Source organism: Herpailurus yagouaroundi, unplaced genomic scaffold (assembly GCF_014898765.1).
Source record: "Herpailurus yagouaroundi ecotype Mexico unplaced genomic scaffold, PumYag 159, whole genome shotgun sequence".
In the NCBI taxonomy this organism is placed as follows: domain Eukaryota; kingdom Metazoa; phylum Chordata; class Mammalia; order Carnivora; family Felidae; genus Herpailurus; species Herpailurus yagouaroundi.
In genome coordinates, this window is record NW_024412400.1 from 14,329,914 (window position 1) to 14,346,322 (window position 16,409).

Sequence of the window (16,409 nt, forward strand, 5' to 3'; positions counted from 1 at the left end):
CATTTCAAAGTCAATATAATTTTAAGGGATTAAAAGGTAATAATTTATAGGTCTTCAAGAAGGCAAGAGGGTTGTATTGTCTAATATAAATGAAAAGTTGGAAGGCTTGTTGGAAGAAGCCAAATGTTTATAAATTTGAAATTACAGATGAATTCTAATACGTTATGAGTAAATTCTCCTAATTTTCACTGACATTTTATTTTTTCCAATGATAACTCTTTCCCTTTGCAAATAGAAAAACAGTAGTTATTACTATTAGGCATAGAAAGATCATTTAATATCTAGTGCAATACCTACAGTCTATAAAATACAAACTCATTATTCAAATTCCTATTATACATTAAATCAATAACCACTCTCTATTTATTACTAACATTGTTTTTGGTTTTAATGGAATGGGATAAGGAAGGTGATGGCGGATGAGACATATTCCAAGCTTTAGAAGAAAAACAGATTCATCTTGTATATAGGTTGATGTTGGAGACGTGACCGATGGGTCTCTGAATCAGAAAGAAAAGATAATACTTGTAATGAATATAATCAGCAAAATAAGTGGAAGAAAGCTGCATAACATAACCTTTAGTTCCAAATAACAAAAAGGACAATACCTAGAAACTTCATGTGATAATCAGGACTCTCAACATGAAGAGATTTTTGTTCTTAACAAAAGAGCAATCACATTTTGTAGAATTATCTCTATTGCCTTCTGGCTCAACATTAAAATATAGAGTAGAAAACAGAGAGAGTAATAGTTGAAAAGTTTTGAATTTTTTTACGTATGTAAGAACTCAAATTCCAAGTGAATTAATATTTTGAGTGAATGTTTAAATGGGTATTATGTATACAGAAGCAAAAACTGTTCTGTTCAACACTTCTATTATTTTAGTGTCAACATTCAAAAATGATACTTTTTGTTTGTTTTCAGTAATTGGGACAAAAACAATTCTTAAAAGAGAGAAAATTATCGATAAACATAAATTTCTGTTTACCAAGTACCACATCTGCATAACAAACCTTGAATTTTCTCAGATAATCACTGCACTGGAAAAATTACTGGTTTAAGAAGGCATCACCAATATTCCTCTCCACTTGCACCTTCTACAGCACCCCTGAGAACTACAACCCCAACAACAACAGGCAGCCCAACAGCCCTGAGATGGTAAAGATGCCTTGAATAGCCAGCTGCTAGCCAACACATCTTCCACAGCAAGCAAGCCCCATGAACTTGGAGAATAGCATGCATGACCTTCACACTAGGACACTGTTGCTTCATCTCCAGGGAAGATAAGGCACATTTTCCCCCTATCCCCCAACTCCCACTGACCATCTTATTAGAATGACAAGGAGAGAAATTTGGCTAAAGTCAGATCCATGGACTGAAAGTCAAAGCAAAGAAAGAGTTAGGCAAATATTTAAGTCCCAAAGTAAACTTTGTTCAAAAATTTAAGGAGCAAATATAATCATTCACACCAGAAAACAGGTACTCTGAGTCAAGGGATCTTTGTTTGCTCTCATAAGTGGTATATAAAAACCTCTGGGGAGCGTCTGGGTGGCTCAGTTCTTTGAGGGTCCAACTCTTGATTTTGGCTCAGGTCATGATCCTAGGGTCATGGGATTGAGCCCCACATGGAGATGGGTGTGGATGCCTGCTTAGGATCCTCTCTCCCTCCCTCTCCCTCTCTCTCTCTCTTTCTCTCTCTCCCTCCCTCCCTTCCTCCTTCTCTCCCTCCCCCTCTGCCACTCTCCCCAACTGGTGCACTCTCTCTTGCTCTCAAATTAAAAAAAAAAAAAAAAAAGCTCTGGATATCCAAGATCAATCCATTTTCTAATTTTAGTATTTTACTGCTAATAGTTACCTATAGAACTCCCATAGATTGTAATTCAAGATAAAGAGGGAAATCTTACAAACTAATTAAGCATTTTAGTTATTAATTTACTAAAGAGTATCTTGTTAAAAACCAGGGGCACCTGGCTGGCTCAATCGGGGGACCATAAAACTCTTGATTTTAGAGTTGTGAGTTTGAGTCCCATGTTGGGAATAGAGATTACTTAAAAATAAAATCTTAAAAAAAAAAATCACTTCCCTGGAAGTCTATTTCACAACACTGCTTTATAGTGGTACAGGATAATTGAAATTAGTATAAAAAGATGATTTAAAGTGATAAATGGATGATTTTCTACAGTAATATATATTTATATGTATTTGAAAAATGCAAATGCACAACAAAATAGTACAATTACATTTTAAAATTTAGATTAGGAAATGTTTTGGGGTGATAAAAATATATTCCTCTTTTTTAAAAAATATATTGATTTTGGGAGGGAGCGCAGGCAGGGGAGGGGCAGAGAGAGGGGGGACAAAGGATAGAAGTGGGCTCTGCAAGGACAGCAGGGAGCTGGATGTGGGGCTTGAGCTCACAAACTGGGAGGTCATGACCTGAGCCGGAAGGCTGACCCTCAGCAGACTGAGCCACCCAGGTGCCCCTATATTCTCTATTTTGATCAGGGATGGTAGTTACAGGATTGTATACACTTAAAAACTCATGAAACTCTACACTTAAGATCTTCCATTGTGTTTAAATTTTACCTCAATCAAAAATTAAATTAAGAAAAATGTAAGTCAAATGAAGAAAACTGTAGTAACTAACAATATAGAAAATGGCAAAATGGTGATAGAATACCTGAATGATTCAAGTTTGGGGAACACTGGCCTGTCTACAGAAAGGTGAACGACACCCACAAAGAATCCAAAAGGAAACCAAATGAGTTTTGAATTCTGACCGTGACTCTTCCCAAGGGGTTCTTCTGCTTACTATTCTTTTCAGAGATTTCTCTCTGCCTGGGGCTAGAAGCCAGCAGTAAGGATCTATTATAATATTTATCTTTGGGGAAAGATGCGTATAAAGCTAGTGAATCAAGTGAGTTGCAGTACATGAATTCCATATTAACAGCAAGCTTATTAACACAAATATTTAGACATCTAGTCATAAAATATAAGCAACTTACACTGAAACTGGGCTAATGAAAATTTCCTGCTTTAGTATAAAGAATTTTTGCAATAATTTTAGGGGAAAATATTTTTTTCATCAGAAAATATAATAGCTTAATTTCCTCATACAGAAATGTATAAATCAAGAGAGTGATCATTAATTTTGTCTTTCAAAGTGTTACAAGTTAAAGTCTTGGCATTAATAAAAGCAAAGTGTTAGGAAAAAAAGATACCCATACATGCACATTATAATCTCTGTATATAAGCCAAATTAGAAAGCCAAATGACAAAGAGATCCTTTTCCAATTAGTAACAATATCTGAGATAGCCTTAATTAGAAATATATAAAATTTTACACTAAAAAAAAACTAAAGAGAAATGAATAGACAGTTATGTTTCTGCATGCATTTATTTAGTATTATAAACATGTACTTTTCCCCTAAATTAATACAGAGATTTTCTACAATGCCAATCATCATCTCAACAGAATTCTTCTTGGGACTTCACTAAATAACTCTAAAGTTCATTTGTGTGTAGTTGAAGCTATTTAAATTGTGCCTTTATTGGGGCGCCTGGGTGGCTCAGTCGGTTAAGCAGCCAACTTCGGCCCAGGTCATGATCTCGCGGTCCGTGAGTTTGAGCCCCGCGTCGGGCTCTGTGCTGACAGCTCAGAGCCTGGAGCCTGTTTCAGATTCTGTGTCTCCCTCTCTCTGGCCCTCCCCTGTTCATGCTTTGTCTCTCTCTGTCTCAAAAATAAATAAACGCTAAAAAAAAAAAAAATTTAAATTGTGCCTTTATTGGGGCTGCTAAAGGAAAGGCAAGATAGGGTAGGGTGAACTGTTCAGGATTGGCTAGTTTGAATAATTCTGGAGGGCTCTGGCCTATGGGAATGGTCTCCAGTTGCCTGGTACTTGATTCTGGGATGATTTAGGGCAGTGGAAATAATGGCTTCATGTTTCAGAGTTTGGTAAGAAGGTGGTTGAGGGATATGGGTGTGGGACTGGTTGGTTTGCCTATGAAAGATGTACCCTTTGCTACCTAAAAGGGGCAGTCCTTCGCCCACTAGAAAGGTTTTTTTAAATGGCAAAACATCATAATATACAGAAAACAGAAATATACATATGTACACACACGTATACACAGACACAATACAATCTGAAAAAGTAAACAGACAAAAACCAGGAAAACAATTTTTGAAAAATTACAGTCATGAAGGATCACGAATTCACACATTAAAGATAAACAATAATTAAAGCAATTTGAAATCTGTTTTAAGACCAGATAGATTGGGGCGCCTGGGTGGCTCAGTTGGTTGAGGATTTGACTCTTGATCATGGCTCAGGTCATGATCTCATGGCTGGTGATTTCAAACCCTGCCTTGGGCTCTGTGCTGACAATGCAGAGCCTGCTTGGGATGCTCTCTCTTCCTCTCTCTCTGCCCCTTCCCTGCCTGTGCTGGTGTGTGCATGTTCTCTCTCTCTCTCTCTCTCTCTCTCTCTCTCTCTCTCTCTCTCTCTCAAAACTTAATAAATAAACTTAAAATACAGAGACCAGATAGATGAATAGATATAGAAATAGGCATTTTGACATGTTAAATGTCATGTGTTACTTTATGAAGAAGATATATTATACATTATAAAGAAGATTCAAAACAGTAAAGAAGGGAAAGATTACTTGTTAGTCAATAAATGGTATCAGAGGGACACCTGGGTGGCTCAGGTTAAGCATCTGACTCCTGGTTTTGGCTCAGTACATGATCTCATGGTTTCGTGAGTTCAAGCCATGTGTCAGGCCCTGCGATGACATTATGGAGCCTTCTTGGGATTCTCTCTCTCTCCCTCTCTCTCTACCCCTTCCCCACTCATACTGTCTCTGACTCCCTCAAAATAAACTTAAAAAAAAATTAAATGAATGGTATTGGAATAACTAGCAGTATAGGGGAGGAAAAATGTCTTTTTCCTCTATCTTTCTAAGTTCTCAGTTGGGGCCCCTGTAAAAAAAAAATAGATTAACAAGAGAAAAGCATACGGATTTATCTAATTTAAGTTTTATGTGACCTAGGAGCCTTCATTAAGAACGTGAAGACCCAAAGAAGCAGTTAAACCTGAGAGTTTTTATGCTACACTTGAAGAGTGGAAGGTCATGGGAGTATGTGACAGGACAGGAAAGGGTAGGAGCTAATTGCAGTAAACTGTGGGAAGCAGTAACGCTTATTCCCTCAGATTCCTCTTGGGCTCCCTTTGTCTTCAGAGGCAAGAATGCTCCTTTTCTTCCAGTCTAGGGATGACATCTCACATGAGGTTCTTATAACCTGCTCCAGGGAAAGTCAGAAAATCCTTCCTGCACCTGCCATTTCACAAATTCCTTCCGCTTGAAATACTCAATATACCAAGATGCCATATTTGGGGGTAGCATGTCCCGAACCCCATCATTAGCAACTTGTGTAAAATTTTTACACCCTATTCTCACACCTCATATAAAAATAAATCCATATTCCCATAATAATAGGAAAATGCATAAAGCTATGAAATGCATAAAGGACATAGCACTGTGCTTTGCGCTTTACACAAATTGTCAGAGCAGTCTTACTTTGCAATACTTCCATTCTTCCCACTTACCAGGAGGAGACTGAGAGCTTAGAGGTAAGCAGCTAACTTAAGACCACACTGCTAGAAGGTGACAGAGTCAGGATACCTTGACAGTCTACCTCTAGATGTCCTCTTCCGTACTCACTCTACTGCATTAGTATCTATGAAGTCTATGCTAAGTAATAAATAAAAAATCTCAGAAATATAGATGTGAGCACACCACATACAAATACTTCTGTATTTCCAGGAAAAAAAATGACAGAAAAGCAAGCATATATTGAAACTATGACAAAAAATTAATATTTTCATTACTAGTATATAAAATGTTCATCTAGGGGTGCCTGGGTGGCTCAGTCGGTTAAGTGTCTGATTTCAGCTCAGGTCATGATCTCAGTCTGTGAGTTCGAGCCCCACGTCAGGCTCTGTGCTGACAGCTCGGAGCTTGGAGCCTGCTTCAGATTCTGTGTCTCCCTCTCTCTCTTCCCCTCCCCTGCTCATGCTCTGTCTCTCTCTGTCTCAAAAAAAAAAAAAAAAATTTTTTTTTTCAAAAAATTAAAAAATAAAAAATAAATAAAATGTTCATATAAATTTGTAAGAAAATATTAAGAACTCAGGCACAATTTACCTCAAGTCAAAGAAATGCAAATTAAAAGAATAAAGTATGATGTACCCTGGCAACAAAATCTTTATGTAATAACACCTGTCGATGACTGTGGCGTTTGCATGCACTGCTGGTGAGACTGAACAACCTGACATGTTCCTATTTATTGTCCTAGGGATCCTTCTACTGGGAATTATCAGAAGGAAACAAAACATGTGGTGGGAAAGGAAGCAATATTCACAGAGATTTGCATCAAAGTGTGACCAACTGCAATAGGAGAAAGATGAAATGAATCATAACATATTTTAATAAAGGGCAGTCTTTTAAATGATGTCACAAAAGCTCTAAAGTCCTAAAAGAAAAAGTTTTACTATATATAAGCACAGCAAGAGAACTAGAAAAAAACTTAAAAGGCAAACCGAAAAAATGTTTGCAGCATATTAACAAAGTATTAAGGATCAATAACTAAAGAGAGCGCCTACAAATCGAGAGAGAGAGAGAGAGAGAGAGAGAGAGGCCAGCCTATGGAAGAAACGGGCAGGAGTATAAATAGGCAGTTTTCAGAAGAAATATAATGTCCAATAAGTACATTAAACAATGCTCAACTTCATTAAAATAAAAAAAATAAGTAACAGCAAATGAAAGTAACAATGACATGTTTTTCACCTTTTAAATATTGGCAAATATGTAAAGATTGGTGATATCTAAAGCTGGCAAGAGAGTGAGAAAAGCATTGGTAAGAACATTCAGATATAGCTGTTTTGAAAAGAATTTGACAGTACTTTACTAGAATTTTTAACTTTTATTTGGAAATAATTTTAGAATTGCAGAATATTGCATATTAGCTCAAAAGAGTTCCCATATATCCTTCACCCTGCTTCCCCTAATGTTGTTAACATTACACATATCATAGTACAATTATCAAAACAAAAAATTAACATTGCTATAAAATTCTTAACTAAATAAAGATCTAATTCAAATTTCATCAGTTTTTCCATTGATGTCCTTTTTTTTTGTTTCAGGATCCAACTAGGATTACACATTACATTTGGTTGTTATGGCCTTTTGTTTCCTTCAATATGTAACAATATTTCAATCTTTCCTTATATATAACCAGATTTTAAACACCCACATCATTTACCCAAGCAATTTCACTTATAGGAATTATTCTGTTGAAATTTGTGCACAAATGTGCAAAAATGGACAAGGATGCTTATTTCCAGATTTTGAAATCCTGAAATTTAGAGGTGAAGTAACAAGCGGGAAGAAAATGACTTATCCTTTCCACTTTAAACACTTTTGTATTCCTTGGTATTTTTTCCCTAGTATGTATTACATAAGTTTATAATAAAAATACAATAAAACAAATTATAAAGAAAAAAGACCGTTAATGGCTAGAGTTGGCATGTTAAAGCAGTCTCGATATTCTCTTACACTAATAACAGGACAGTAATTGGTAAAAATAACGTTGGGGAATATTTTGGATGGGAGATGTTTAACAATTTGGCAAAATTTAAAATGTGCCTACTCTTTGAAACAGCAAGCCCTCTTCTAGAAATTTTTAGTGTAGAAATATTTACAGAAACATTTAAAGAGGTTTGTATATACTGATGTTACTGCATTTTTATTTATAATTTTACTAATTCAGAATCAACCCAAATGTCCAAGAGAGTGTTATACATGAAGACATTTCCATAAAATTATATGCTATGCTACTGGGTAAGGTCTGGTAAATCTCTGACTTGAAAAGATGTCCAAAATATATTATTATTATTATTATTATTATTATTTTAATATTTATTTATTTTTGAGACAGGGAGACAGCGTGTGAGCAGGGGAGGGGCAGAGAGAGAGGGAGACACAGAATCAGAAACAGGCTCCAGGCTCTGAGATGTCAGCACAGAGCCCAAAGCAGAGCTCTAACCCATGAACTGTGAGTTCCTGACCTGAGCCAAAGTTGGACACTTAACCGACGGAGCCCCCCAGGCGCCCCCACAATATATTATTGAATGAAAAAAGTTTAATTCATTTATGTTAATAAAGTACATATATGTATACATATACATATTTATTCACAAGCATTTATTTGTGCACATACCTATATCTATACATGCATAAAGTATATAAAACTATTAACAGTTGCTTTTCTTTTAAAATTGAAATTATACGGGGCGCCTGGGTGGCGCAGTCAGTTAAGCGTCCGACTTCAGCCAGGTCACTATCTCGCGGTCCCGGAGTTCGAGCCCCGCGTCGGGCTCTGGGCTGATGGCTCAGAGCCTGGAGCCTGTTTCCGATTCTGTGTCTCCCTCTCTCTCTGCCCCTCCCCTGTTCATGCTCTGTCTCTCTCTGTCCCAAAAATAAATAAACGTTGAAAAAAAAATAAAAAAAAAATAAAATTGAAATTATAGCTGGGAAAGGGTTTATACCTGTTTTTTGTGTTTAAAAAATTTTTTTAAAATACTTATTTATTTTTGAGGGAGAGACAGTGCTTGAGTGGGGGAGCGAGCGACATAGAGAAAGGGAGACACAGAATCTGAAGCAGGCTCCAGGCTCTGAGCTGTCAGTACAGAGCCCAAAGCAGGGCCTGAAACCATGAAACATAAGATCATGATCTGAGCTGAAGTCGGACGCTTAAGTGACTAAGCCACCCAGGTGCCCCTATTTTTTTGTTTTTTTCACAATGCTACTTCTCTAATTAAAAACAAAACAAAACAAAACAAAAAACCCTTAAAAGTAATAAGAATGGTAAAACAACATGAAAAAGATTTGTGATATAATGCATAAATGAAAACAATAATGGTACATTACTCAATGATTAAAGCCATGCAAATAAACATATGCATATAGAAATAACTGTAGGGGCGCCTGGGTGGCGCAGTCGGTTAAGCGTCCGACTTCAGCCAGGTCACGATCTCGCGGTCCGTGAGTTCGAGCCCCGCGTCAAGCTCTGGGCTGATGGCTCAGAGCCTGGAGCCTGTTTCCGATTCTGTGTCTCCCTCTCTCTCTGCCCCTCCCCCGTTCACGCTCTGTCTCTCTCTGTCCCAAAAGTAAATAAATGTTGAAAAAAAAAAAAGAAATAACTGTAAACAAATGCATAAAATGAATTAAAAATTATAATCGAGGGGATGGATTTTGGATGATTTAAAAATTCTGTTCTCCAAATACAATGTTATTATATTACTTTGAAAAAAATTATATTATGATTAAAATGTTGGACTTCCTTAAAAAAAAGACTTTTACATAATCTTAACTATCTAATAGACTATGATGCTATTATAAATCTGAAAATTTTAAATATTCTTAAATCCTTCCTATTTCTAAGAAGAAATTAGAGAAGTACTAGGCATTTATTAAACAAGTACCTACAAAATGTAGCAAACTCTATGCTGTTTTAATTGCTTTTCATGTTAACCTTTATAACAACCATACAAGGTAATTCTTATTGTTCCCAAATCAGAGATTAATCCAATGAGGCACAAAGATGTTAACTTGCCTAAGGTCACACAACTAAGTAGCGGAACTAGCCCTTGAAAGCAGATCTGGTTCATTCATAAGTTCCTACTCCTTCTACCACACTATAGTGTTTCCTGAATCTTTGTTTTTTATATTCAAACATCTCGCAGAACTGTAACAGGCAACACCATCAGCTACTCCACCTATCTTCCCCATACACTACTATTTTTATTCCTTTATTTATTTCTTGGGCCAAGTGACCCAGATATTTACTCTGGTCTGCACAAGTCCTTTGACATTCTGAAAGTATTTACTGAGCTGTTATAAATATTTCATGGAATATTAGAGCAGGAAGGGACTTAGGAGACAATCCAGATCTTCCCCTTCTTTTTTTTTTTTTTTTTTTTTTTTTTTTGCAAGTGGAACTCAGAGGTAGGTGAGACTTACTCTAATTCTTTTTCATTCAGACTGCTGCCATTGGGCAGAGCAGTGGTCAGGTGAAAAGGTGTGGGCACCTTTACTACTCACCTCTATCTTAACATGTGGCTGAAGAGCTAAAAGAAAGGGCCTATGGGAATGGCAGAGGCTTGCAGATAGAGCTCTCATACTTGACCCAAGAAGCACTTTCCTAATAGGCACTTAGGAACAGTATTCAAGGTGGGAACATTCTTATACCTTGGTTCAAACAGGTTGTAGAGACTGCCACTACAACTCAGCACAGGCCAACACCTAACTTTGACAACTTATTCCGCAAGGTCATTTCATGATTCAAGGGAGGCAAGTGACACTGTGGTTAGCTTTAATCTATCAAGCCCATTTGGGGAATTTATCCTATAAAAATAATGGCATCAGTATTTTAAAATATATGCATAAAGATGTTTATTAAAGCATTGCATGTAGCAGTATCAAACCACAACAGCAACTTGAAAAACTCCCAAACATTCATCAATATAGAGCTCACTGATTAAAACTGATATATCTGTTATGGTATGCTATGTAGAAGGCTAAAAACAGATCTGTATCTGCTTAAGTAGTTAAATCTGTAGAATAATATATATAATAAGATCTCATTGTTGTAAAAACAAGACAATCACAAAGCATTTATACATGTACATATATACCTCTGTTTATATAAATAAAGAAAATAGACTATTAAGACTTGCAACCCAGGGTAAGGGGCTGTATAGAAAACTACCTTACTTGTTTTTATGATTCATCTTTGTAATGTAATTTTTGCAGTGGTGAACATCCCTATGCTATTTTCTTTATTCATTAATCATAGACAACAATGATTACCTCACATAATTGTTGTTGAATCAAATGAAGTAATGTATGTGTATCCCTGGCCTTTGTAGGCACTTAATACATCATACTGTTATTTTTTAAAATTTTTATTTATTTAATTTTGAGAGAAAGACAGAGCACGAGCAGGGGAGGGGCAGAGAGAGAAGGAGATACAGAATCTGAAGCAGGCTCCAGGCCCTGAGCTGTCAGCACAGAGCCCGACCCGGGGCTCAAATGCATGAATGCGAGATCAGGACCTGAGCTGAACGCTTAACTGACTGAGCCACCCAGGTGCCCCACATATCACCATCATCATCATCATCATCATCATCATCATCATCATCATCTTTTGCTTTCACACCAGCAACTTTCTTTTGTCCACCTATAGTGTTTTATATAAAACAGTTCTATCTTAAATTTTTTTTTAACCTTTATTTATTTTTGAGAAACAGAGAGAGAGAACAAGCAGGGGAGGAACAGAGAGAGAGGGAGACACAGAATCTGAAGCAGGCTCCAGGCTCTGAGCTGTCAGCACAGAGCCTGATGCAGGGCTCCAACCCACGAATTGCGAGATCATGACCTGAGCCGAAGTCAGTTGCTTAACCGACTGAACCACCCAGGTGCCCCAAAACAGTTCTATCTTTAAAAAAAATACTGTCTTCGATATCCGTAGATCCAAATGTATAAAAAAATAAAAGCTACCATATTAGTTGAAATTAACACTCAAACTCTAATAGGACTAGCTTGCTAAACTTTAATAAGAACTAAGAAAAACTAAGATTAAGTAAAATTATCCAAGGAGCACTGTGGGAGTATGGCAAATTCCTTAACTTCTCTAACTATAAATGATCTCCTTTGTAAGATGATGATGATAATGTCTGCTATGCCTTCTTCCCAAATAATCTCAATATGTAAATATTTAAACATAGATTTCTTATCACTATTGTAAAGTGTTTACAAATGGAAAGGGTAGCAATACTATGAAATATTTCTAAATGTTTATTTTTTTGAAATACAAAGAGATCAATACATTTCATGTATCTGTGTTTAGTAATGTTTGATTTTAAGACTGCTAAAAATCATCTCAAATTTCCTATTACAGATTTATAAATGTTTTCCATGATTTCTCAGTAACTGCACTTCTATTCTTACAGCTAAATATATACTTAAATACATTACAATATGTTGAATAGAAAATAAGTAAATTATTCAATAATTTCAAGAACAATGTGTTTATTCCACTCCATAAAAAGCCTGCACTTGCATGCAGTTTCTTAACAATACAGTATTGTAAATGTAGATTCTCTTCCTTATGATTTTAACATTTTGTTTTCTCTAGCTTAATGTATTGTAAAAATATAGTATATATTACATATAACATACAGAAATCTGTATTAATCGATTATTTACGTTTTTAGTAAGGCCTTCAGTTGGCAATAGGCTATTAGTAGTTAAGTTTTGGGGGAGTCAGAAGTTATACATGGGTTTCTGACTATAGTGGTCAGTGCCCCAAACCTCTGTTGTTCAAGGGTCAATTGTATCTCTGTAGTTTGCTGAGTCTAGCAGCACATTCAAAAATCATGCCAAATGTTAGACAGTTTTTGTGAAATAGTTCTGTTCCATGCATTGCAAGATATCTAGTTTCCTTAACCTTTGCCCAACAAAATGCCCTGTATTCCCCAAATTACTATAACCCAAGACACTTCTACAAATTCCTAACATATCTCATAGGGAGATGTCTCTCAAATTATCTGTGTTAAAGGACGTTTTGTCCCTAATTTGCCTAAGATCTATACTTCTATACAAAATTAAAAACAGAAACAAGTTACTAGGAAAAAAGTGAAATAGAAAACAAATATAAAATATAAGTTCTATTTTATCATTACATTCAACAGAAAAAAATGACCCTATGGAATTACTATACAAGTTTCTAAATGGTTCCTCTCATTTTTGGCTTTTATCTCATTGCAGACCAATAATAAATAGTTTGCAGACCAGCTCTGGTCCATGGACCACACTTTAAATAGCACTGTCCTAAAGACAGTAGTATAGCTTTCACTGAGAATCACTGGTAAAAATAAAACAGTATATAAAAATGGTGGTATTATCCTTATCATTTTTTATTCTAAATATCCTTTAGCTGAGACTAAAATAAACAATTCTACCCACATTAACAATCCTATCTCAAAAATTCCTGTCTAAATCTTCAGACATACACACAAGTCCTATTTTCTCTTGTTTGTTTTTAAACGTTTATGTATTTATTTTGAGAGAGAGAGAGAGAGAGAGAGAGAGAGCGAGTACTCCCGTGCAGGCAGGGGAAGGGCGGAGAGAAAGGGAGAGAGAGAATCCCAAGTAGACTCTGTGTTGTCAGCACAGAGCTCGACGTAGGGCTCAATTCCACAAACTGAGATCGTCCTGCGTCAAAATCAAGAGTTGGACGCTCAACCGACTGAGCCACCCAGGCACCCCTTCTTTCTGTTTTAAAAGGCAACCTTGTCTTCTATGATATTGACTTCCTCTCTGCAAAGGTGCAGCAACATTATTTAGCCAGTGAAAAGTACAGACTACTTTTACAAGTCAAAAAGCAAAAGAGTTGATTTTAAAAAGGCCCATGACCTATATACATACTCAGAATATAAAAACAACACTTACTTCCTTGCCTGTTCATCTATAGGTTTGTGTCCAACATCTTTTCTGTCCTTCCAGGTTACACTCAACCTTTCCTGGGTCCACCCTGCACCAACACCACCATTCAACCCAGGAAATACTACAGGGATAGGCTTTTCTTTCAATCACAGTTCTTTTTATGACACCAATATATTATTTGTCTAAAAGAATTTGTTTTAAGAATTGGCTCTTTCTCTTTTTTCAGTAGTGTCCTGTTAAGAATACTGTCACTTGAGGAGAATGTCAAAGGTTCATCCTATCCCAATCAAGTTTTGACAGTAGGTAGAGTTAAACATCTCCCTGCATATACAAATTGATGTGTTAGAATTCTTTTAAAATGCTCTTGACTTCACAAACTTTAGGGGTGCCAGGGTGGTTCAGTTGGTTAAGCGTCCAACTTCAGCTCAGGTCATGATCTCACAGTTTGTGAGTTCCAGCCCTGCCTTGGGCTCTGTGCAGACAACTCAGAGCCTAGAGCCTGCTTCAGATTCTGTGTCTCCGTCTCTCTCTCTGCCCCTCCTCTGCTTGCACTCCATCTCTCTCTCTCCATCTCTCTCTCTCTATCTCTCTCTCAAAAGTAAACATTAAAAAATAAAAAAAAACAAATTTTATTCAAAGATTCTATGTTTAGATTTATACAAATGGCTGATACTGTTCTCAACTTCAAGGTAAAGTCCATATTAAGCTGTGAATTTTAATTATTTAAATCTTCCATGAGATTGCACACATTCCAATAACATGGTATACAAAAAATATTTTAGTATAGGAGAGTATGTTTGTGAAATACAACTTTTAAAAATAATTTTTTTAATGTTTATTTTTGAAAGACAGAGAGAGACAGAGCATGAGTGGGGGAGAAACAGAAAGAAAGGGAGACACAGAACCCAAAGCAGGCTCCAGGCTGTGAGCTGTCAGCACAGAGCCTGACGTGGGGCGCAAACCCACAAACCGTGAGATCATGACCTGAGCTGAAGTCAGACACTTAACTGACTGAGCCACCCAGGCACCCCTGTATGTGAAATATAAATAAAAGCAATCACTTACTTGTTAACTTTAAATATTGCTATCATTCTAATTCCTCATAAGTCTGTAACACTGATATAAGTAATCATAAAAATTAAATTTCTAGTGTTAACCTAAAAAAGGAAAAATGCACTCAACTAACATTTAGAAGAAAATACTGATTATATGTCATTTTGCTTTTAAATATTAATTCAATTTTCTTTTAAAAATAGCTTTAATCAAATGGAATTTGAAGTCTGCATATTTTATATAATGAAACATGATCTTACCCTTTTCTTGGCTACCACAGCAACTTTGCCATCTGCTTTGGATTTATCTGTAAGATAATAAAGTATGGCTGTTTCAAAAAAGTGCCTACACTCCTGTTCAAATAAATGCAACATTATACAGTTAGAATTTTCTACTTTCTCATGCTGTGATATGTGTTTTCAATGATTTTTTAATCATAATGCTATTAAACTCAACTTTTCCAAGTTGAGTATAACAAAATAATCCAAAGGTAATAATATCAGGGATCCGCATAGTTATTTGACAAGCCTCCTCCCTTAAATCTAACTGGTTGGCTGGATGTTTCCAAGTTAGCAACTAGTGTATCTTATTCCAGGTTCTGGTCAGCTAATGTGCTCTGGAGTATACAGGACCTGGAATGAAATCCCAGCTATCTCCACTTGCACATCTACTCTATGCAAGACATGGATAAAGACCTTACATAGACAATCTCTTGTTTAAACCTCATGATAAACTTGCAAAAAAGTATGTAGTCCATTTCCCAGCTAAGAAAGTTAAGGCTGAGTACCCTGCCTGAGGCCATGCAGTGGGGCCAGACCCATCTGACTGCAAGTGTTTAATCTTTATGTCTGCAGCTTCCATGCAGGACCCTTAAGCAACACTCAGCAAGGAGGATGATAAACAAATAGCACGTAGAAAACTATGTTAAGATATAATTTTGATATATGTAAAACTGTGCGTGTGAATTAGTAAAACTTATTGGCAATAATAATTAAGAAATTGTATTTTTTATGGGTTCAATGTAGAATTCCAACGAAATGAGTTATACATAAATTTTTATTCACACATATGTTTTATTAACCTTAATATTGTGGTAATGAAAAATGAAGAGAATTATGGACATTAATAATAAGGTTTTAGGGTTACATTTAACATTAAAAAATACCCCAAAATTTAATTTATCAATGTAGGACTATAATTCACAATGAAAACTTAAAACAAACAAAGAGAATAAATATCCATGGATATGAGAGTAAATAAATGCTGCTATCTAAAAGCAAATTTTGCAGTAAAAAATTATTGGCATAAAGCATACAAATCCGGAGAAGCAGGTTATTATATTTATGCCTATAATTAGTTGGCCACATGTAAACTGTCCTCTTTCCTATGTTCAGCTGTGCTTGAAATAATCCCTTCTTCTGGAATACCCTTTTTCTCCCCACTGATGAATGTATAAGACCATCCACTGTCACAGAAAATTCTTCCAACTAGGAGAAATAACCACCTTTGTTGCAAAACCACAGTCATGACAGGACACAGAACTTTCTTCCTTGTCTTATGGTTACTTCTATATACGTCAAAGCACCCTACAAGACTAGAATGTGCCTTAAAGTCAGGGGCCAAGTTTTATATGCAGTAGGTGCTCAGTTTTTTTTATAATTAATAAATGTACATGTATCTTATTCAAAATCTCACATGGATCTGAAATACACATTTTACCTGAATGAATTAATATAACTTACGAGTTAAAATACATAGAACATTTACATGGTGTAAGTGACTATACTAGACA

The 16,409-nt window shown here is 36.0% G+C and overlaps 1 protein-coding gene across 4 annotated transcripts in view; it reads right to left on the bottom strand.

The window, feature by feature from the left end:
- The window catches only part of ZCWPW2 (zinc finger CW-type and PWWP domain containing 2), a 151,136-nt gene that overhangs the window by 32,306 nt on the left and 102,421 nt on the right, over positions 1 to 16,409 (bottom strand). For all 4 annotated transcript variants that reach the window (XM_040479996.1, XM_040479994.1, XM_040479997.1 and 1 more), the window contains exon 6: positions 14,878 to 14,924. In XM_040479996.1, coding sequence (XP_040335930.1) covers positions 14,878 to 14,924 — 47 coding nt within the window. The remainder of the gene's footprint in view (positions 1 to 14,877; positions 14,925 to 16,409) is intronic.